At 40.5% G+C, this 23,150-nt stretch overlaps 2 protein-coding genes across 4 annotated transcripts; one reads left to right on the forward strand and one right to left on the reverse strand.

Annotated features, from left to right (window-relative positions):
- Positions 1-896: 896 nt before the first annotated feature.
- On the forward strand, positions 897-10,798 carry cep55l (centrosomal protein 55 like). 2 transcript variants are annotated; one of them, XM_020460992.2, is made up of 9 exons: positions 897-1,021; positions 1,583-1,782; positions 2,138-2,410; positions 5,496-5,549; positions 5,665-5,815; positions 6,548-6,870; positions 8,787-8,858; positions 10,118-10,249; positions 10,364-10,798. In XM_020460992.2, exons 2-9 carry the CDS (start codon positions 1,597-1,599, stop codon positions 10,565-10,567), a joined length of 1,395 nt encoding a protein of 464 aa, XP_020316581.1. In that variant the 5' UTR covers positions 897-1,021; positions 1,583-1,596; the 3' UTR covers positions 10,568-10,798. The 2 variants fall into 2 exon arrangements, with proteins under 2 accessions (XP_020316581.1, XP_020316582.1); XM_020460993.2 differs by having other exon boundaries at positions 906-1,021; positions 6,554-6,870.
- Positions 10,799-19,719: 8,921 nt separating this feature from the next.
- On the reverse strand, positions 19,720-21,577 carry rbp4 (retinol binding protein 4, plasma). Of its 2 annotated transcripts, none has more exons than XM_020460750.2 (6): positions 21,458-21,577; positions 21,123-21,242; positions 20,823-20,959; positions 20,612-20,718; positions 20,207-20,419; positions 19,720-20,012 (listed from the first exon to the last, which is right to left on the reverse strand). In XM_020460750.2, the coding sequence occupies exons 2-6, from the start codon at positions 21,222-21,224 to the stop codon at positions 19,993-19,995; spliced, it is 579 nt and encodes a 192-aa protein (XP_020316339.1). In that variant the 5' UTR covers positions 21,225-21,242; positions 21,458-21,577; the 3' UTR covers positions 19,720-19,992. The 2 variants fall into 2 exon arrangements, with proteins under 2 accessions (XP_020316339.1, XP_031661130.1); XM_031805270.1 differs by having other exon boundaries at positions 21,440-21,475.
- Between the last annotated feature and the right edge of the window lie 1,573 nt (positions 21,578-23,150).

Below are 23,150 nucleotides of genomic sequence, written 5' to 3' on the forward strand. Positions count from 1 at the left end.
AACTTGTTGCCTGCCTTCCCGCCTTTGAGGCAACGACTCCCATTGTTAGGACGGAGACATGAGCATCTCGTCATTATACCGATCTTTGGGTGGGTGGGGATTTTGGGGGGAAGGGCAGTGTGCTGCCATCCTGTGTAAAGTGTTGACAGAGGAAAATATTGGCTCAGTGAAATAAGTAGGAAAATACTGTAAAAAAAAGTGCTAGTACTTAGCATGGCGCTATTAAAACAGGATATATAGGACAAAAATACATCTAGACTGAACAAATCGTATTTTCCCATTCATATTTGTCCGTTAATTTCTGTCCCATGACAAGTTAATTGGTGCTCTATTGTTATTGGACCGGTCAATAAAAGTACTCTGTCTCTATCTAGTGTTTATTTATTTATTAACATGTCAACAAACAAAAGAGGAATAGTTACATGCAAACAAGCATACATACAAACTATTTACATTGCCAGGAATCCTAAACAAACAAATCATATTCAAGTTTTAATTGCCTTTTTGTTTTTCATTTTAGTTAAAGTAGTGCCATATTGTTTAAATTCATTTATAAAGTGGAAAAAGTTAGGTTTTGAATTAGACCATTTGCATTTGTGAATATGAAATGTACCTAATATTATTAGCAGTTTAATTAAATATAGTATATCTTTATCAATGTCAGAATGCCTGAAATAAATCAAACAAATGCAATATGGTCTCCTCCATTCCACAAAAATCACATTTATAGTCAATATGCAGCTTGAATCTTTCCAAAACATGTTTCGTAGGATACATTTTATGTAACATTTTAAATGAAACTTCCTTTACTTTGTTACTGATACAATATTTGTTAGCAAATTTCCGTCGAATGGTGGTAGATTTATTTTTAAAGGACTGCCATCGTCATGATCTGACTCCCGGATATGACGCCCAGACGCGCTATAATTCAAACTTTTCAACTAGGAAGCTAGAAAGTGGCCATTTCATTCTCAGAAGTCAAGCGTCCTACAATGTTATTTTGGAAACAGTGGTCTATATTGTGAGTTATATTTTATAAATGTTTAAAGATGCATACATGTTTTCTTAACACTAGATACCAGTTTGGGTTGAACGATCAAACGCTTAGCTAGTTAGCTGTGTGGTTAGCCAGACCAGATTCTTTTGACAGGCACATAACATAACGTCACTAGCTAGCATTAGTCACAAACTCAAGAAAAATATATAGCCGACAAATTCTAGCAAATTATCTGTATATTTTTGGTAAGATTATGTTTTGTTAGCCAGATAACTAGTTATAACATTCAGTTGTGAAGTTATAGTACCTATGAAACCTTTTTTTCGGTTAGGCATGTTCTTCTGTTGGTTTGTGCTTGAGTGTCTTTTTTTTATCTGGCATGCTAATTTTAATAACTAGGCCTCACTACAAGTGCAAAATTAATTTAATTTAGGCCTAATGAAATAAACTTTAGTATTGCCTGTTCTATTGCCTACCTAACTAGATATATTTAGACTTTATTGGAAATGTGCCATTGAATGAAATGTGAGTGATTTAATTGTTAACATTAGTATTATCATTTAAACTTCAAAATCGTTTTTCTAGGTAACACTCCAGACATGGCATCAAAAGGCACCAAGGAGACCATTGTCAACAAGTTAGGCTTTAAATCCAGTGGCTCAAAACAGGCAGAAGCAGAAATGGACAGACTCAGGAAGGAGAATGCTCATCTGAAGCAGAAGATGGATGAAATATCAAAACGAACAACGAGGCCACCAGACTCCGACAAAAGCAAACTGCTGGAGGTAGCTAAAGCGTAGTAGTTTGTGCAGACGTTTGGGCTAAGCAGTATTGCCAGCCCAATGATTATTATAAAGTTATAGAGTCCAAATTTAATAGGATTCATATAGTGATACTGTTTATGAATGTAGGCTACAAATATATTAAACCAAAACAACCTTTTCACTCAATATATTCATATACTTGACCATATGATTTTGTGAAAGTCCGGGTTAAGCATTTTGCGCATCATGGTTGTGTCAGTTTGAAAACCGTTGCTTTTGAAATTGTGTCTTGATGGCGTTGTGATATGCTCATTTAAGCATTTTTGTGCACTACCACATTTCATTCAAGTCATTAAAATGTTACATTTGATTGCAGAGGATTCTGTCTCTGGAGACGTTGAGGGAGCGGAACACTCAGCAGCTGCTGGCTAAGGACAAGGAGCTGGAGACTCTGAGACAACATCTGCATAACAATGGGGGAGAGGTGGTGGCCTCGCTCCAGGCTCAGCTGGACCAGGGGAGGAGAGAGGCCGAGTACAGAGAGAAACTGTTCCAGTCCCTCTCGGAGGAGACAGGGAATCTGAAGAACAAATTGGTGGGAGTGTCGGCAAGGTGTCAGGCACTGGAGAAACAGGGTCCTAATTTAAAGGTAGGTGAAGGGAAATTTTCAGTCTGCTGAGGGTGCCTAGACTTTGATCCGTTTTGTTAGCCAAGGCTGAGTTATGGAGAGAATGTACACTATATATACAAAAGTATGTGGGCATCCCTTCAAATGAGTGGATTTGGCTATTTCCGCCACACCCGTTGCTGACAGGTGTATATAATCGAGCACACAGCCATGTGATCTCCATAGACAAATATTGTCAGTAGAATGGCCTTACCGAAGAGCTCAGTGACTTTCAATGTGGCACCTTTCCATCAAGTCAGTTTGTCAAATCTCTGCCCTGCTAGAGCTGCCCTGGTGAACTGTAAGTGCTGTTATTGTGAAGTGGGGCCTCCAGAGTGGCCGGTGGTCAAAAGCACTGCATCGCAATGCTAGAGGCATCACTACAGATCCGGGTCGATCCCGGGCTGTGTCGCAACCTGGAGACCCATGGGGCGGCGCACAATTGGCCCAGCGTCGTTCGGGGAGGGTTTGGCCGGCTGGGATGTCCTTGTCGCATTGCGCTCTAGCGACTCGTTGTGGCGGCCTGGGGGCAAGCAAGCTGACTTCCGGTCATCAGCTGTACGGTGTTTCCTCCGACAGATTGGTGCAGCTAGCTTCCAGGTTAAGCGGGCAGTGTGTCAAGAAGCAGTGTGGCTTGGCGAGGTCGTGTTTCGCCTCTCCCGAGTCCTTACGGGAGTTGCAGCAATGGGACAAGACTAACTACCAATTGAATTTCATGAAATTGGGGAGAAAAAGAGGCAAAGTACGCAAAAAATAAATGTTATTGAGAAGTGTAAATGAATTGGTAGGCCACAAAAGCTCACAGAACAGGACGGCCAAGTGCTGTAGCGCGTACAAGTAGTCTGTCCTCGGTTGCGAGAGACACTACCGAGGTCCAAACTGCCTCTGGAAGCAACGTCTGCACAAGAACTGTTAATCGGGAGCTTCATTAAATGGGTTTCCATGGCCGAGCAGCCGCACACAAGCCTTAGATCACCATGCGCAATGCCAAGCGTCTCCTGGAGTGGTGTAAAGCTCGCCATCATTGGACTCTGGAGCAGTTGATACGCGTTCTCTGGAGTGATGAATCACACTTAACCATCTTGCATTCCGATGAATGAATATGGATTTGGCGGATGCAAAGAAAACGCTACTTGCCCAAATGCATAGTGTCAACTGTAAAGAAATGGTTTGTCAAGATCGGTGTGGAAGATCTTGACTTACCTGCACAGAGCCCTGACCTCAACCCCATCGAACACCTTTGGGATGAATTGGAATGCCGACTGCGACCCGGGCCTAATCACCCAACATCAGTGCCCGATCTTACTAATGCTCTTGTGGCTGAATGGAAGCAAGTCCCCGCAGCAATGTTCCAATATCTAGTGGAAAGTCTTCCCAGAAGAGTGGAGGCTGTTATAGCAGCGAAGATGGGACCAACTCCATATTAATGCCCATGGTTTAGGAATGAGATGTTCGACGAACAGGTGTCCACATACTTTTGACCATGTAGTGTATGTGTAACAAGAAGACACTGTAGTTCACACCCCTCTATATTAAGATGTTAGTTTCCTGTATGAATGTTGTGCTCATGGGGGCATTCCAAATCTCAATGTGAAAATCTCTTTTATCACTCTAGATGGCAGCAGTTTCTTTCTGAATGTCATGTCGTCCGACATAATACTTGTTTACTCTCAGATCAGGTGGCTCTGCGATATGAGGAAAGCCAGGAGCCCCCCCCCCATATGATCAGTCAGTCTCGGTATTACAGGATGGGATTACCATCTAGAAGGAGTTCACAAGTTTATGAACCATGACTCTCGAAGTGTAGTTAAGGGCCTGAGCCAGGGGAGAACGACTGCCCCCTAAGCCCCATTTTGATCCAGAAAAAACCCTGTATGTCACGTGTCAAACTTATTCTACAGAGGGCCAAGTGTCTGCGGATTTTCACTCCTCTCTTCTCCTTGATTGATTAGGTAAGGCCACTAATTACTGAGGAACTCCCCTCACCTGATTGTCTGTCTTAATTGAAAGGAAAAACCTGCAGACACTAGCAGTGGTGGGAAAAGTACCCGATTTTGTCATACTTGAGTAAAAGTAAAGATGCTTTACTAGAAGATGACTCAAGTGAAAGTCACCCAGTAAAATACTACTTGAGTAAAAGTATTTGATTTTAAATATACTTAAGTATCAAAAGTAAAAGTATAAATCATTTCAAATGGCTTATTATTCAAACCAGACAGCACAATGTTTTTATTTATATTATTTACGGATAGCCAAGGGCACACTAAAACATGCCTTCATCATTTCCATATGAAGCTTTTGTGTTTAATGAGTCCACCAAATCAGACTCAGTAGAGTTTTTCCCAGGGATGTTCTCTTGATAAGTGCGTGAATTGGGTCATTTTTCTGTCCCGCTAAGCATTCAAAATGTAACAAGTACTTTTGGGTGTCAGGGAAAATCTATACATTATTTTCTTTAGGAATGTAGTGAAAATATAAATAGTAAAGTACAGATACTACTTAAGTAGTACTTCAAAGTATTTTTACTTAAGTACTTTACACCACTGGACACTAGGCCCACGATGGAATTAATTTTGACATTCCTGTAAGTGAATTTGTCCAAATACCTATGACTTCAAATGGGGGGAACCAGATGCATAAAGTGTTTTAATTTTTAAAAGGTGAAACGCATGTGTATGAAATACCCTCTAATTAAAGGTGATGTCCTGTACTATGTCGCCTCATATGAAACATTTAAACATCTCAAATCCAAAATGCTGGAGTATAGCGGCAGATATATATTTTTAAAATACATACAGAGGTAAGTGTATATTCAGGTCACTGGCTGGTTAAAGGACACCCAAGGCATTAGATTATTGTATGCAGTACATACTGTCGCTAGATGCTTTCTTCCCTTTTTTATGTTTTGATTATAAGGGTCTCTTAGCAACCAAGAATAGTATCCCACAGACACACACACACACACACACACACAACAGACCACGTCTTCATGTAGAAAGAGGTTGTTTACACCTATGTCATCATTTTGATATTGGCTAATACCTGTGTTTTCTTTACGATTTGATAGAATGGTCAGGGACTCACCGGTGAGGTTGCAGTAGTTGAGGATCACTTGAGAGATGTGAGTTGAACAACTTGTCAAGATTAAAAATGAAATTGTCTTTGAGTGCTAAGGAAAATGGTATAATCTAACCCTAACCCCCCCAAGTATGTGTTTTTCCTCGGTTTACAAAAAGGCTTTGGAGAAGAATCAACAGTGGCTGGTTTATGATCAGCAGCGAGAGGCCTATGTCAAGGGAGTCCTGGCCAGGACCCTTGAGATGGAGCAGCAACTAAATCAAGCCAACGAAGCACTCCAACAACAACACAAAGAAGGCAGTTTGGACGGTAAAAAAAAGGGGGCCTGTGAGCCTTCCACGCAGTGTGGGATTTGGAATGCGTTTGCTGTCAAGAGTAAATCCACTTTTAAATCGGCAGATCCGAAAATGCATTATAAAGGCTGATTCAACACTAGACATTTTTTCCCATGTGGTTAAAATAATGATCCTTTAGGGCCCTCAAACTCAACTCTGGACTTCAAAGACAGTTCCACTTGGGGTTTTTTTCTCAGTTGTTCCCCCTCTGACCAGGGACTGATTTTAGACCTGAGACACCAGTTGGGTGCAATTAATTATCAGGTAGAACAGAACCAGCATGCTCCGGACCTCGTAGGGTAAGAGTTGAATACCCCTACTCTAGGGGCTAATGCTTATTAACCTATGTTTAGACTAGAAATGTAATTAATTATCTGTTGTCAACTAGCTATTAATGAACCATTACTAATAAGCTATTGCTTTGGTAAAGCACAGTCTACTTGAAAATAGTATTTCCTAGTGGCCGTTTTATAAGTGTTGCATAGAGCCCTCAACCTCATCTCTGGACCCCGAAACCAGTTCCACTGCTTTTTTTCATCATTCCCCTCTAATCACAGACTGATTTAGACCTGGGACACCAGGTGGGTGAAATGTTACATTTCAGGCGGAACAGAAAACCAGCATGCTCCGGACCTCGTAGGGTAAGAGTTGAATACCCCTGGCATAGGAGCATGTAAGACTCTAACCCGGCTTCCTTTTCCCCCAGCACCAGAGATGTCTTCGTCCCAGCTGCAGGAGCACTACGACAAGCTGCTGCTGCAGGCCAAGCAGGACGTGGAGGCCCAGAAGGAGGCGGCGGCGCGGGCCCAGGGGGAGCTGGGCGAGCTCCAGAGGCGGTACGAGGAGCGGTGCATGGAGTTGGTCGAGGCCCGGGAGCAGCTCCGGGCCGAGCGCCTCAGCAGCAGACACACAGTCGGCGAGGAGAGGAAGTGCTCGGCTGACCGCGCCGACAGAATGCGGTCCGAGCTGGACAGCATGGACTCCAGGCTGGAGGAGGAGAGGAAGAGGTCTGCTGAGCTGCTGCTGCAGGTATAGTTATACGCCAGGGAGATGGTGTCTTGGTGTGTTTATTATGCAACGTTGTTTGACCAGGTGAGTTGATTATAAAGAATTCTCTTTTGCAACCACGGCCTGTGGAAAAGTTGCAGTTCAATATGGTTGGGGATTTAATGACAGTTTTCTGTGCCAGACCACATACACTACATGACCAAAAGTATGTGGACGCCTGCTCGTCAATCATCTCATTCCAAAACCATGGGCATTATTGTGGAGTTGGTCCCCCCCCCCCCCCCCCCCCTTTGCTGCTATAACATCCTCCACTCTTCTGGGAAGGCTTTCCACTAGATGTTGAAAATTGCTGCGGGGACTTCGGCACTGAGGTCGGCACTGATTTTGGGCGATTAGGTGGCTCGCAGTCAGCGTTCAAATTCATTCCAAAGTTGTTTGATGGGGTTGAGGTCAGGGCTCTGTGCAGGCCAGTCAAGCTCTTCCACACTGATCTCAACAGTTTTTGTATGGACCTTGCTTTGTGCACGGGGGCATTGTCATGTTAAAACAGGAAAGGGCCTTCCCCAAACTGTTGCCACAAAGTTGGATTCACCGAATCGTCTAGAATGTGATTGTATGGTGTAACATTAAGATTTTCCTTCACTGGAACTAAGGGGCCTAGCCCGAACCATTAAAAACAGCCCCAGACCATTATTCCTCCTCCACCAAACTTTACAGTTGGCACTATACATTGGGGCAGGTAGTGATCTCCTGGCATCCGGCATTCACAGATTTGTCTGTCGGACGACCAGATGGTAAAGCTTGATTCATCCATCGAGAGAACGCGTTAACACTTCCCCAAAATCAAATGGCGGCGAGCTTTACACCACTCCAGCCAGAAGTTGGCATTGCGCTTGGTGATCTTAGCATTGTGTGCGGCTGCTCGGACATTTTTGTGTGTGTATAGATAGATTGATAGATATATCTCTCATATATATATATATATATATATATATATATATATAACACACACAGTTGAAGTCGGAAGTTTACATACACCTTAGCCAAATACATTTAAACTCAGTTTTTCACAATTCCTGACATTTAATCCTAGTAAAAATTAGGTCAGGTAGGATCACCACTTTATTTTAAGAATGTGAAATGTCAGAATAATAGTAGAGTGACATTTTTTTTTTCAGCTTATATTTCTTTCACCACATTCCCAGTGGGTCAGAGGTTTACATGCACTCAATTATAGTATTTGGACGCATTGCCTTTAAATTGTTGAACTTGGGTCAAACATTTCGGGTAGCCATCCACAAGCTTCCCACAATAAATTGGGTGAATTTTGGCCCATTCCTCCTGACAGAGCTGGTGTAACTGAGTCAGGTTTGTAGGCCTCCTTGCTCTCACACACTTTTTCACTTCTGCCCACAAATTTTCTATATGATGGAGGTCAGGGCTTTGTGATGGCCACTCCAAAACCTTGACTTTGCTGTCCTTAAGCCAACTTATGTCAATTAGCCTATCAGAAGCTTCTAAAGCCATGACATAATTTTCTGGAATTTCCCAAGCTGTTTAAAGACACAGTCAACTTAGTGTATGTAAACTTCTGACCCACTGGAATTGTGATACAGTGAAATAATCCGTCTGTAAACAATTGTTGGAAAAATGACTTGTCATGCACAAAGTAGATTTCCTCACCCAATTTGCCAAAACTATAGTTTGTTAACTAGAAATTTGTGGAGTGGTTGAAAAATGAGTTTTAATGACTCCAACCTAAGTGTATGTAGACTCACGTCTTCTATATATATATATATATATAGTATACCCTCTGGAGAAGGGAGTTTGATCCCTTTCTCTCTGCCACTTTCCTGTCTGACCTTTGCCCCCCCCTGTACACTTTCCCACTGTTCCAATGTCCTTATTTTATTTTTAAGACATACTTTTCTCATCAGGTGAATCTACTCCAGAAAACTCTGTTAAACCAAAACGAGGAGCGGAGGAGAGTTGCTATACTGGAGCAACATGTATGTATTGGCAACGTAAACCATTCCTGACTCTAGATTGTGAAATAATCAGTTATATAACATCTCTTATGCAATGGAACATCCAAGATCTGCAGTAGAGGTCGGCTGATTAATCGGAATGGCCGATTTCAAGTTTTCATAACAATCGGAAATCTGTATTTTTTTTACATCGATTTGGCCGATTATTTTTTTATATATTTTTTACACCTTTATTTAATCTTTAACCAGGCAAGTCAGTTAAGAACACATTATTATTTTCAATGACGGCCTAGGAACGGTGGGTTAACTGCCTTGTTCAGGGGCAGAACGACAGATTTTTACCTTGTCAGCTCGGGGGATTCAATCTTGCAACCTTACAGTTAACTAGTCAAACGCTCTAACCACCTGATTACATTGCACTCCATGAGGAGACTGCCTGTTACGCGAATGCAGTAAGCCAAGGTAAGTTGCTAGCTAGCATTAAACTTATCTTTAAACAATCAATCATATTCACTAGTTAACTACACATGGTTGATGATATTACTAGTTTATCTTGCGTGTCCTGCGTTGCATATAATCGATGTGGTGCGTATTCGTGAAAAAGGACTGTCGTTGCTCCAATGTGTACCTAACCATAAACATCAATGCCTTTCTTAAAATCAATACACAAGTATATATTTTTAAACCTGCATATTTAGCTAAAAGAAATCCAGGTTAGCAGGCAATATTAACCAGGTGGTTCGAGCCCAGGTGGGAGCGAGGAGAGGGACGGAAGCTATACTGTTACACTGGCAATACTAAAGTACCTATAAGAACATCCAATAGTCAAAGGTTAATGAAATACAAATATGGTATAGAGCGAAATAGCCCTATAATAACTACAACCTAAAACTTCTTACCTGGAAATATTGAAGACTCATGTTAAAAGGAACCACCAGCTTTCATATGTTCTCATGTTCTGAGCAAGGAACTTAAACGTTAGCTTTTTTACATGGCACATATTTCACTTACTTTTTTCTCCAACACTTTGTTTTTGCATTATTTAAACGAAATTGAACATCTTTCATTATTTATTTGAGGCTAAATTGATTTTATTGAGTTAAAATAAGTGTTCATTCAGTATTGTTGTAATTGTCATTATTATAAATAAATAATAGGCCGATTAATTGGTATCGGCTTTTTTTGGTCCTCCAATAATCGGTATCTGCATGGGAAAATCATAATCGGTCGACCTCTAATCTGCAGTGCTCTCTTGATTTGCTCTTGTCTATTCCCCCAAGATCCAGCTATCTGCCAAAGACTTTGAGAACGAGAAGCTTGATCGACAGAGTTTACAGCATCAGCTGCACAAGGTCCTGAAAGAGCTGCGCAAGGCCCGGGACCAAATCGCAAGACTAGAATCTAGCAATCAAGTAAGTGTTGTGAAATGTTTCTTTACGCATCAATTCTTTTGACATTTCTGCTTTTCAAATGAGTCATCATGAATACATTTGCTATCTTCAGATATTGTTTTGTATTTATTGTAGAAACAGCAGAGCGAGTCTCGTTTCTCTGAGCCAAGCTCTTACAAGCCTGAGTTTGAGAGGCTGTCCATTGAGGATCCCATCCCCACCTCAACCTCCAAAAACCTCCTGGACGAGAGTTTCCTGGAGTGTCCAAAGTGCAGAGCTCCATACGCCACCAGTCAGCACAGAGAACTGCTGGCCCACCTCGACTTCTGTTTCACTTGAACAGCCTATAGGGGATTAAAAAGGGAGTACATCTGTCCAGTCTGTCTTGCTTTTGTCTTTAAGATATTATTTTTACATTGCACTTTTTTTTTGTTCATGCCGTGTTGTTTTTAAAGTGAAACATCAGTGATCTAACTGTAAGATCCTGAAGATTTGTTTACCAGTCTTTTGTTTCAAAAGAAATCAGTGACTTTTTGACAAGAATAAACCATTTTCTGAAATCTTTTTTTAGATGGAAAATGTTGTGTGGATTGTTTTGATAGAACTTATGTAAAACAGTTATTTATGGCTTTTTAAGTGGGTTTCCTTTGTCTATCTGCATATTGTATTGTCTTCTATTTTATTTAAGGTTTTTGTTTTTTGAACAGATTAGGCTACCTGAAGCTGATTTAGAACCACATGAAAAAAGTATTTCCCACACTGTTTCTTTGGGGCCTGTGGTGGATATTCTTTATTTCTGAGCTCTGAGAATAAGAGTTACACAGCGCAGTGTAGACAGTATTTGGTGATAAGCGCATATCTTTATAGTTTCCTGTTCTTTGGCAGAACTTTATCTATACAAGGATGAAGGTGCATGCTGGATTGCAATGCAGGTTGATACTCCCAAGAACAGGAGATTATAATAGGACAGTTTCACAAGGTTAAAGCCATATCATTAAAATGTCCCATTACAGGCCATATTTGTGAACATTAGAAAAGTCTAAGTTTAAACACTTGCTCAGTCTCTCACTCTGCCTCAGTGAATTACAATCAGATAACCTGGCAGACTTTGCCCTGTGATAATCTGCACAGCTGGCCATGATTATATCCGGTTCAAATTCCGTATCGGCCAATTAATATCAGCAACGTGATCCAACACTTATTCATGAAAGCATACTTAACAGAAGTCCAAAGGCACGTTCTGATAAACAACTATACTGAACAAAAATATAAATGCAACGTGATAATTTCAATGATTTTACTGAGTAACAGTTCATATAAGGAAATCAGTCAATTGGAATATCATTATCAATTGGAACTCATTAGGCCCTAATCTATGGATTTCACGACTGGGCAGGGACGCAGCCATGGGTGGGCCTGGGAGGGCATAGGCCCGCCCACTGGGGAGCCAGGCACAGCCAATCAGAAAGAGTTTTCTGGAACATTTCTGGGATCTTTTATTTCAGCTCATGACCTATGGGACCAACCATTTGCATGTTCCTTTTCTATTTTTGTTCATTATGGATCACATGCATTTGACTGACTGCTCATATAGCTCACAGTTGTCGCAGATTGTGGCAAGAGTTTAAATCCCACATTAGTATTTTTCTACTTTTAAATGTAGAATTACATTTATTTACAGCTACAGACCAACAACCCACAACGGTTTTGGAGGGAGATACATTTCACATCAAAATTGCACTGGAAAATGGCGAGTTTCACTGTCAAACTGATATTGTTTTGGGGAAATGGGAAAGAGATGTTGCACTTTTATTTTCAGGCGATAACAGCACTTTTATATTAGATTTAAGTTGGAGGAGGAAATACACAGTCATACTCCCCTAACCAGTATCCGAATGCCTGTCTTAATCTAGAGGAGATCAGAAAGGTGATTTAGCTTGCTTAACCAAAGAAAGCTACATGAATTGATTTGTCTAATGAAGTTTTGTAATCGCCTATGTTGTTCCAAACACTATTTGAACTCTTCCAGGCTTGTTTTGAGAATGGCATTATTCCATCTGTATGGTACCAATCCATAATCATCCCTATCCCCAAATCTTCCAAAAACGACCCTAAAATCCCTTTGAACTAATGAGGTATTAGTCACATTAGCACCTCATGTAAACTGTAGTCCTGCATCCCGAATAACAGGCTCTCCCACTATCTAGAACTGTCCGGTCAGCTTCCAGATGAACAGAACGGCTTTAGGAAAGCCTGAGCGTGTATAGACCATAGCTATACTGTCTCTACAGTGGTCCGGGCTAGAATTCAAGAGAGAACCAACTTTTGGCTGATTTATTGATTTTCAGAACGCTTCGATTGGGTGAATAGAGACCTTGCTTTTAGACTAATTAAAATGGCAATTCATGTAAGGTTTTCTGATGCTATGAAAGCTCTTTATCGGGCTCCAGTTACATGTGTCCAGGTCAGTGACCTTAGGACTGTCTGGTTTCCAACCCCTTACAGTGTGAAGCAGGGAGATGTACTCAAAACCCACTTTATTTGCACTAAATTTTCATTTTAGCCCTACAAATCAAACATGCTAAACTTGGTGTTGAAGTTGCAGATATATTCCCGGTCATCTTGTTGACATGGTTCTCCTTGCTGAGACCGAAGATGACCTCCAGTGTATGTTGGATATTGTTAATTTATGGTGTACTAAATGGAGACTAACGATAAATCGAGAGAAAACCCAGGTTGCTCATTTCAGAAAGAAGGGCATGCAGAGAAGTGCACACAACTTTTGTTTTGGGTACAACCCCCATTATTCTACACTGGGCTCTATAAATAACATGGATGACCACATGACCTTTAAATACGGCATGAGATCACTAGCAAATTATGCAGGTAGAGCCTTTGGGTCAGTGTTAAACAAAATTAAGTAAGGACCTTGGTTACTGTGCTTATTCTCAGCTGTATAAATCCTATGTCCTGTGATGGCCTATCCTGCTGGGGTATGGGGATCCAAAGTACGTACTAATTGTAACAATGTTCAAAACAGAGCAAGCCACAGCTTTCTTGGTGTGTGCACAAACTGACTCCAAACCTGGCCGTATGTGGAGGTATGAGTTGGGAACAGTGTGCACAGTAGTTAGGCAAAAGGGTGACATGGTGCATCTATGGAATACACTGATACATATGCCAGAACACAGTATCACAAAATGTATTTGACTAGAAGCTTACTCCTAACTATCCGTGGGCTAGAGAATGATACATTGTTTTGTGAAACTGATATGAGGTATGTATATATTCAGGTGCCATGTGGTCCAAAGCAAGGACTAGCTCTTTCTGATCAAAAAGGAAAAATGGGCAGCTGATATTTGGTTTAAACCTAAACTTAGAACATATACTCTTGTCAAAGAGAACTACAGGCCTGAACCATATGTAAGTCTGAGTCAGGCAAAAGGTTAGTTTGTGTGTAGCTAAGATCCGGCACCCTCCCTCTGGCACGAGAGATGGGTATTATCCATCCATCCTATTATGTTAGCGTGTTGAGAAGAGAAGTGCAGCCAACAGGCTGTAAATGAGGATTAAGAATTAATTTAATGAGGAGCTACGTCTTTCAGCCTTGCAGATAAACATACTGCTATGGCCTAATAGTCATATTGCATAGGCTATTTTACATGGGCGTGTACACGCAATGTTTTATATGCATTTAATCATCTACTTTGTCATATACAGTGCATTCGGAAATGCTGCGTTACAACCTTATTCTAAAATGGATTAAAGAAGAAATCGTACTCACCAATCTACATACAATAACCCATAATGACAAAGTGAAAACAGGTTTTTAGACATTTACATAAGTATTCAGACCCTTTGCTATGAGACTCGAAATTGAGCTCAGGTGCATCCTGTTTCCATTGGTAATCCTTGAGATATTGCTAACAACTTGTTTGGAGTCCACCTGTGGTAAATTCAATTGATTGGACATGATTTGTCAAGGCACATACCTGTCTATATAAGGTCGATTGACAGTTGACAGTGCATGTCAGAGCAAAAACCAAGCCATGAGGTCGGAGGAATTGTCCGTAGAGCTCCAAGACAGGATTGTGTCATTCTTAAATGGAAGAAGTTTGGAACGAACAAGACACTTCCTAGAGCTGGCCTCCCGGAAAAACTGAGCAATCAGGGAAGAAGGGCCTTGGTCAGGGAGGTGACCAAGAACCCGATGGTCACTCTGACAGAGCTCCAGAGATCCTCTGTGGAGATGGTAGAACCTTCCAGAAGGACAACTATCTCTGCAGCACACCACTAATCAGGCTTTTATGGTATAGTGGCCAGAGGAATCCACTCCTCAGTAAAAGGCACGACAGCCCGCTTGGAGTTTGCCAAAAGGCACCTAAAGACTCTCAGACCATGAGGAAAAAGATTTTCTGATCTGATGAAACCAAGATTGAACACTTTGGCCTGAATGCCAAGCCTCACGTGTAGAGGAAACCTGGCACCATCCCTACAGTGAAGCATGGAGGTAGCAGCATGATGCTATGGGGATGTTTTTCAGCGGCAGGGACTATGAGATTAGTCAGGATCGAAGGAAAGATGAACACAGCAATGTACAGAGAGATCCTTGATGAAAACCTGCTCCAAAGCGCTCAGGGCCTCAGACTGGGGTGAAGGTTCACCTTCCAACAGAACAATGACCCTAAGCACACAGCCAAGACAACACAGGAGTGGCTGCGGGACAAGTGACTGAATGTCCTTGAGTGGCCCCGCCAGAGCCCGGACTTGAACCTGATCGAACATCTCTGGAGAGACCTGAAAATAGCTGTGCGGCGACACTCCCCATCCAACCTGACAGAGCTTAAGAGGATCTGCAGAGAAGAATGGGAGAAACTCCCCAAATATAGGTGTGCCACACTTGTAGCGTCATACCCAAGAAAACTCAAGGCTGTAATCACTGCCAAATGTGTTTCAACAAAGTACAGAGTAAAGGGTCTTAATACTTATGTAAATGTGGTATTTCATTTTATTTATTTTTTATGTGGAACAAATTCAAAAAAACTGTTTTTGCTCTGTCATTATGGGGTATTGTGTGTAGATTGATGAGGGATTAAAACTATTTTATCAATATTAGAAGGCTGTAACATAACAAATTGTGGAAAAAGTCAAGTGGTCTGAATACCTCCCGAATGCACTGTATGCGTTATTTGACTATTTTCCTCAAATAAAAACCTTGCTCCAAGTCGGATTTGAACTTACAGCCATTGTATTTCACTGCTTCTGGCCTTAGTTGATCACACCACCAATTAGTGATTACAGTAAACATGTCATTTACAGCTATTTGAGAAGACCACGAGTGCTTTAACTTTCTATATACAACATACGAATATAAACTTACATGTTGTATAATCCTCCTACATCTTTATTGCTGTAAAAACACATGCATCTGTGTGAAACGGACTTATTCCACATTTTGTTGTTACAGACTGAATTCAAAATGGATTAAATATATGCTTTAATACACTACACACAATACCCCCATAATGACAAAGGGAAAACATAATTTATACATTTTTGCGCATTTATTGCAAATGAAATACAGAAATATCTAATTTACATAAGTATTCACACCCTTTGCTATGACGCTCCGAATTGAGCTCAGGTTAATCCAATTGATTTTGATCATCCTTGAGATGTCACTACAACTTGATTGGAGTCCACCTGTGGCCAATTCAATTGTTTGGACTTGATTTAGAAAGAAACACATCTTTCTACAGAAGTTCCCACAGTTGACAGTGCATGACAGAGCAGAAACTATCCCATGAAGTCCAAGGAACTGTCCATAGATCTCTGAGATAGAATTGTGATACGGCATATATCTGGGGAAGGGTATAAAACAATTTCTAGAGTGTTTCAAATTTCAAAGAGGACAGTGGTCTGCATCATTGGGAAGTGAAAAAAAAATGGAACTACCCAGCCTAGAGTTGGCTGTCCGACTAAACAGAGCAACCGGGCAAGAAGGACCTTGGTCAGGGAGGGGAACCTGCTTCGGAGTGCAAATGTCCTTAGACTGGGGCAAATATTTGTGTTCCAACAGGAAATTAGATGACAATAGGATGATATTTGACGGAAACCAGATGAAAGTATTATGACCAAAGTATGGAAAATGACTGTTGCTTCTACATTGATTACGTTTGATAATAAACTTACTGGTCCCTTCCCACATGTTACCTTAACTCTCATTTTAATACACCAATGGCAACATGATATTCGCTTATCTAATTTAAATAAGTACCACCTTGTCACAAACATTGGAGAAAACGTGTTTGCAGAGGGCCGTGGTTTATATAGCTCGATAGCTACTCTACTGGTGCCAAATGTTGACTGTATGTACCCTATTCATCTATGGCAAAGGTATTTATATGTTTCCTCTTTCATCTGTGTCTGACGTTAGCTAGTTATTGGCTAGCTAGGTCTTCATCTGTCTGGCGTTAGCTAGTTACTGGCTAGCTAGGTCTTCAGCCAGCATGTAACAAAACGGGGGGAAGGGTTGTTCAAAACTCCGACACAGCTGTCAAGTCAACACATGCATCAGTGCTGCTGTGAATCACAGGAGACATGCCAAATGGGAGATGTATTAAAATAATTTATATCATTGATGCAATTCCAATATTATATGAGTTCCTTTGTGTCACAAAATGTGCTTTAGATGATTTTACTGCAACACTGCTCACTGCTTCCAAGTTGCTCAACGTAGGTGTTTCAAAGAGCTGTCAGTCAAGGCGAGCTCATGAATATAAGCTCCCCGCCCAATCAGCCTGTCTTTTCAAACTTCCTGGTAGTTAGCCATGAGAGAGAAATTACTTCTCAGAATGACCTTTAAGAAATGCCATTGGTTGGTGGATATAAAGTCTAAGGTCTTTGATGCAGAATTTGCTACAGGAAATAATCACTGTCAGCTGGTGATGTTACCATAGGGCTCACGTGTGCCAGGCTAGCTGATGGGACCAGCTACAATGTAGCATTATATCACGTGCAACTACGTCAATGATTGTAATTGGCTGATGCGTATTTTGAGGTCCAGGTTCAAATTAAACTTTTTCTAATGTTTGCAAGTATGGCCAAAATATTTTTTACGTTGTACTTTGTCTGTATAAGAAATGTTTGTGTCCCTAAGTTGTATTCCATCAAAGTTTTAAAGGCCCAGGGAAGTCAAAATTCACTTTTTCTGGTTGACAGCTGATGAAACTAACACTGTAAAAGTATGAAATAAATCTGACCGCTGGATTGATACCCACACCACAATCCTAATGTGCCCTCCACTCAGACCACTCTCAGTTTTAGTCCTAGCCATTTTTTTGCTTGAGAATATTGTTTTTAGAAAAATACATTTTTCTGTCTTTGACCATTTTTATGGAAAACTAGCACAGTAAGTTACTAGATTGTTACCCAGAAATGATTTGATATTGAGATCGAAACAGCCGCACTGGGTAATGGTAAATAGTCAATGGTACAGTGCCTTCAGAAAGTATTCATACCCCTTGACTTATTCAAAATGTTCTCACCCATCTATACACAATCCCCATAATGACAAAGTGAAAACATGTTTTTAGACTTTTTTGCCAATTTATTGAAAAGGAAATACAGAAATATTTCATTTACATAAGTATTCACACCCCTGAGTCAATACATGTTAGTTACAGCTATGAGTCTGTCTGGGTAAGTCTCTAAGAGCTTTGCACACCTAAATTGTACAATATTTGCACATTATTTTATTTGTTAATTATTCAAGCTCTGTCAAGTTGGTTGTTGATCATTGCTAGACAGCCATTTACAAGTCTTGCCATAAATTCGCAAGTCTATTTTCAGCAAAACATGTATATTTGGCCAAGTGTTTTCAATTATTGTCCTGCTGAAAGGTGAATTTGTCTCCCAGTTTCAGACTGAACAAGGGTTTCCTCTAGGATTTTGCCTGTGCTTAGCTCTATTTCTTTTTTTAACTCCATAGTTCTTGCCGTTAACAAGCATTCCCATAACATGATGCAGCCACCACAATGCTTCAAAATATAAAGAGTGGTACTCAGTGATGTGTTGTGTTAGATTTTCCCCAAACATAAGACTTTGTATTAAGGACATAAAGGTAATGTATTTGCCACATTACAAACATGCATGTTTTGGAATATTTTCATTCTGTACAGGCTTCCTTCTTTTCACTCTGTCATTTAGGTTAGTTTTGTGGAGATACATCCTCTGTTTTCTCCTATCACAGCCATTAAACTCTGTAACTGTTTTAAAGTCACCATTGGCCTCTTGGTTTCCTTCCTCTCTGGCAACTGAGTTAGGAAGGAAGCCTGTATCTTTGTAGTGACTGGGTGTATTGATACCCCATCCAAAGTGTAGTTCATAATTTCACCATGCTCAAAGGAATTTATTATTTTCTGCTTTTTTTACCCCTTTACCAATAGGTGCCCTTCTTTGCGAGACATTGGAAAACCTTCCTGTTCTATGTGGTTGAATCTGTGTTTGAAATTCACTGGTCAACTGAGGGACTTAACAGATAATTGTGTGTGGGGTACAGAGATGAGGTAGTCAATCAAAAATCATGCTGAACGCTATTATTGCATAGAGAGTCCGTGCAACTCATTACGTGACTTGTTAAGCACATTTTTACTCCTGAACTTATTTAGGCTTGCCATAACAACAGGGTTGAAAGCTTATTGACTCAAGACATTTCAGCCTTACATTTTTTATCAATTTGTAACAATGTCGAAAAGATAATTCCACTTTCACATTATGGGGTATTGTGTGTAGGCCAGTGACACAAAATAATCTAAAATTCAGGCTGTAACAAAACTACATTTGGAAAAAAGTCAAAGGGTGTGCTTACTTTCTGAAGGTACTGTAAATGTGTGAACAAGGCCCACTTCCGCCTCAGTTCTTACTTTGCAAACCAGCAAAACTAAAGCTTGAATGAGATTTCATGAGCAAATCCTATAACCCAGACTGAAACGATTTAAGGCCAAGGATTAGCGAGGCTTCTCTGGGTAGTGGAAAAGAGGTTGAGGTGTCTCTATTCAAGGAATGTGACAACATGGCCTTAGCTGTAAGGTTACTGCTGCAGAATATCCATATGGTTGGTTCCAAGCACTGTGTTATGAATAATTCTGTGTTTGATGCCAATTTGTGACAATTTGCAACAGAGAAACATATATAATATACTTTTTGTTCAGACAATTGGGTAGCTTTGATTCAATTTTTTTGTTTTGGCCTGTATACAAAAGATGTCTTTGCTCTTTATTTGTTAATCACTGTACAAACATTTGCAATAAAGATTATAGCCATTGTCCTGTATCAACACAATCTTTGAGTATTCGTTGTCTGTTTGTCACAGTCGAATGGAAACCATGTGGGACAATGCAGTTGTATGAATAGCAAGCAAACCTGATGACATCAGAGCACAAAATATGACTGAAACCATTGATACTAATAATACAAAATAAACACTGAACTAGTACATATGTGGGGGGTTTTATTTCAAAAAGAGGTTCAAGACTACATCATACAATGACAATCAGTAAAGTATCCCATTCCCTTTTACATTCAGATACACATAATTTGCTTTGGTTGATTGGTGTCATCTTTGGTAATGGCAAAGTTCTGCAACTGCTAGAAGGGGCTGGTTCTTGACGGATGGTTTCTTTTTGTTGTTGTTGTGGAACATGGTTTATATTTACAGTCTTGTGGAATTCTACTCCCACGATATCCCTCTGAGTAGTTAAAGATCAACTGCTTTCACAGAAACCTGCAACGGAGGAATAAAACATATACACATAAAGAATATAATGAACTTATAACTGATATTTGGATTCAATAAGAGTTCATCATACACACTAGCTAACAAAAGTTAGACCCAAAGTTGCACAATTGCTTGCTACACAATCGTTTTTTTGGAAAGTATTACTTTTCATTTTTAAATGTAGTTATTACAACTCTTACCAGTGTGTCCAACGCGTCTGTATTTGCCGAGGAAGCACATCTCCTTTTTCTTGTTTGTGACAATCTTCTGGTCCTCGGGCCTCAGGCCAGTGGGGTGACGGGAGAAGATGAAGGAGTATCCGTCCAGGCAGGTGCCGTCCAGGTCAACCTCTCTGCAGGAGTAGTGGATGGCGTAGTTGTCGTAGTCGGTGTCAATGACCCAGTGGTCATCGTCTATGTGGAGGAGAGAGGAGATAGAATCATAGCAATGGTTGGTTTAACAGCAGGCTTCATCAATGGCATGCTATTATATACTAATAAGGAAGAGTTCAGTTATCATCAACGTGGGATGGAGTAACTCAATGGAATATTCTGCACAACAATAGGAGACGTTAGTCTTGAGTTTGAGCCTGTAGTCTTTCTTACTTCCAGACTGGAGGTATGAAGCAGCGCCCCAATATCTCATCTTGAACTTGGCAGGGTCTGGAGTGTCCTCGAAGGTGCCGAACATGTTGGCACACATTTCCCAGTTGCTAAAGGGAGGAAAAGGGGAGGATAAATGGGGAAGTTCAGTGGAAGTGAAAGCATAATGATGTTCAGGAACAATTTTTATCATTTGTAAGTGAACAGAACTCACTTCAGGATGATAACTCTGCCGTGGGCAGTTGCAGTCATTTTGCCACTTTCATCTACTGAGAACTGAGCGACGACATTGTCCAAGAGAAACAGACCAACAGGATCTTTCTTGGCCACAGCATACCACCTACCAGTATACTGTAAAATTAAATGAGAGCTCTATCAATCCCTGCATACCATACAATGACATTCCAGCTCCGTTCTTCAACATTTAACATTCCAAAGCTGATAGAATAAATTGGACAAGAGCAGAGATACTTTATGAGAAGTTACATTTCTGAAATTAGAATTGTGTTCTTACCCTGCTCCTATCGAAGTTCTGCATGACCTGAATGTTTGAAACTTGACAGTCCTGTGCCCAGCATGTTGCCAGGGCACAGAGGGCCACACAGATCCTCAGCATGTTGCCTTGTTGATGGATCTGTGGAAGACAGTGCCCAGAGTCATGAAAAAATATCACAACATTAACACCAGTACATCCCATCAGGTCAATAGAAGAGCCATATCCCACTCCATTACAGCTTCACTCTAAAAAGCGTGCAAACTAATCCAAAATGTTAAAAGTTATTTTTTTGAAAGAAAAAAAAACCCACAAGAGGAATAGATGTAAAAACCTACTATTCATGTAGTACATACCTTGTCCAAAAAAGGGCTGAGGTACTTTTCCTCTCCAGACAGGGTTTTTTATAGTGTAGGGTCCCGCCACAACCCGGGTTGTGTAAGAGCAACTGCAGATTTGAGACAGCCCCCAAGCAGGAGCCTCCCCTCAAATTGGGCAAACATTACATAACTCCAAACAAGACTCCCATTTGACCCTTGTCCCAAACATGTGTTTTTGCTGCCTAATGAAAGAGCTGTTGTGGGTAAAGCCAAGAGAACATCTGGAATGCTATACATACTCACTATCAATCACTAACCGTGAAATGTTATGCTTCAGCAGTACGAGGCCCACGTTAATGTCCAGATCCAGACTTTTAAAAGGCATGTTTCAGCACGTTTTTTCCCCCTGGAACAGCTACATAATGTTCTTTCTGGTTAGTCATGTCATTTCTCCACTTTTCTTGAAATGTTTCACTTTTTTCACTGGAAAACCATGTTAGGCAATCATGTACAGTACATTGATTATTGCTGTATGTCCAAGACATCTCTAATGGTTGCTATCCTATAGGATAGCCTGTGGAGAAAAAAAACATTGACTTCTGGTTTGCTATGCAACCAATATCAAAGAGAAATACCTTGTAGTTCAAACCAAAGTCCAGATCCTCTTGGATTCACGCCACTCAATCAATGCTGATCTGATTACGGTGAAGGGCCTGACTGTTTGTGTTGTGTGCTTTCACCTGAAATCTCAACTAATCATTTGGAACTTGGAAAAGAGAATGCAGTGAGTGATCAAACAGAATTAATAAATTGTTGAATTCCATTGATCATAACACGCCAGCAAATTCCATAAGATATTATAAAGGCTCATACAAGCTAACAAGTTGTAAAGCATTATACCTGCAGGCTTTATGGAAAGGTTTATGAAATGGGCATATACAGTAAATGGGGGTGTGTGTACTTACTTTTTTGGCCGACAAAACCTTGATTGTGCTTTCCAATTAAACTTTTTTTTTTTCTAGGATCGTACAAACGCAACTCAGGGGCCCCGTTATGTAACTTGGCACGGCTAACCGCAAAAAGCATAATTTGTTGCTCCAAATAATGTCTGAACCAGTGCCAGAGTCATGAAAAAGTCATACCTTTTACCTGCTGAGTATGTAATATAGTATTCCAAACTAGATATATACAGTATGTGTAGGGGCAAGACAAAGCATATTGGGAATTTTTTGTAACATTATGAGGTGTTTTGTAACTTTATGAAGTACAACCCCAACTGTACAATTTATCAGGTTGGTTACAGTCACCTGTGAAGCTTTTTAACAACCAAAAAAAACTATCACTGCCAAGCAGCATCAGATCAGATATCTACAGTGTGGGAATGTGATGATAGGAGAGGGTGGATTAATCTGACATAACTCCGCCCCTTCAATGCAGGTTTTCAGTTCTGTCACATATAGATGTAGGATCTTAATTTGAGCAGGTTTGCAGGACAATAGTTCTGCAGCAACAGGAAATGTGAATTATTATATAGATATTCATTTATTTATTTTTAATTCACTTTTATTTAACCAGGTAGGCTAGTTGAGAACAAGTTCTCATTTAGAACTGCGACCTGGCCAAGATAAAGCAAAGCAGTACGACACAAACAACAACACAGAGTTACACATGGAATAAACAAACATACAGTCAATAACACAATAAAAAAGTCTGTATACAGTGTGTGCAA

This window comes from Oncorhynchus kisutch, linkage group LG25, assembly GCF_002021735.2.
Source record: "Oncorhynchus kisutch isolate 150728-3 linkage group LG25, Okis_V2, whole genome shotgun sequence".
NCBI lineage: Eukaryota > Metazoa > Chordata > Actinopteri > Salmoniformes > Salmonidae > Oncorhynchus > Oncorhynchus kisutch.

What these genes read in the sequence shown, in the direction of transcription:
- cep55l (XM_020460992.2), top strand. Translation starts at nt 1,597, where the DNA reads ATGGCATCAAAAGGCACCAAGGAGACCATTGTCAACAAGTTAGGCTTT. An exon ending in AACAGGGTCCTAATTTAAAG is followed by an intron (nt 2,411 to 5,495) that starts GTAGGTGAAGGG and finishes ACGATTTGATAG; the next exon opens with AATGGTCAGGGACTCACCGG. An exon ending in CTGCTGAGCTGCTGCTGCAG is followed by an intron (nt 6,871 to 8,786) that starts GTATAGTTATAC and finishes TTTTCTCATCAG; the next exon opens with GTGAATCTACTCCAGAAAAC.
- rbp4 (XM_020460750.2), bottom strand. Translation starts at nt 21,224, where the DNA reads ATGCTGAGGATCTGTGTGGCCCTCTGTGCCCTGGCAACATGCTGGGCA. An exon ending in AGAACTTCGATAGGAGCAGG is followed by an intron (nt 20,960 to 21,122) that starts GTAAGAACACAA and finishes TTAATTTTACAG; the next exon opens with TATACTGGTAGGTGGTATGC. An exon ending in CAGACGCGTTGGACACACTG is followed by an intron (nt 20,013 to 20,206) that starts GTAAGAGTTGTA and finishes CCTCCGTTGCAG; the next exon opens with GTTTCTGTGAAAGCAGTTGA.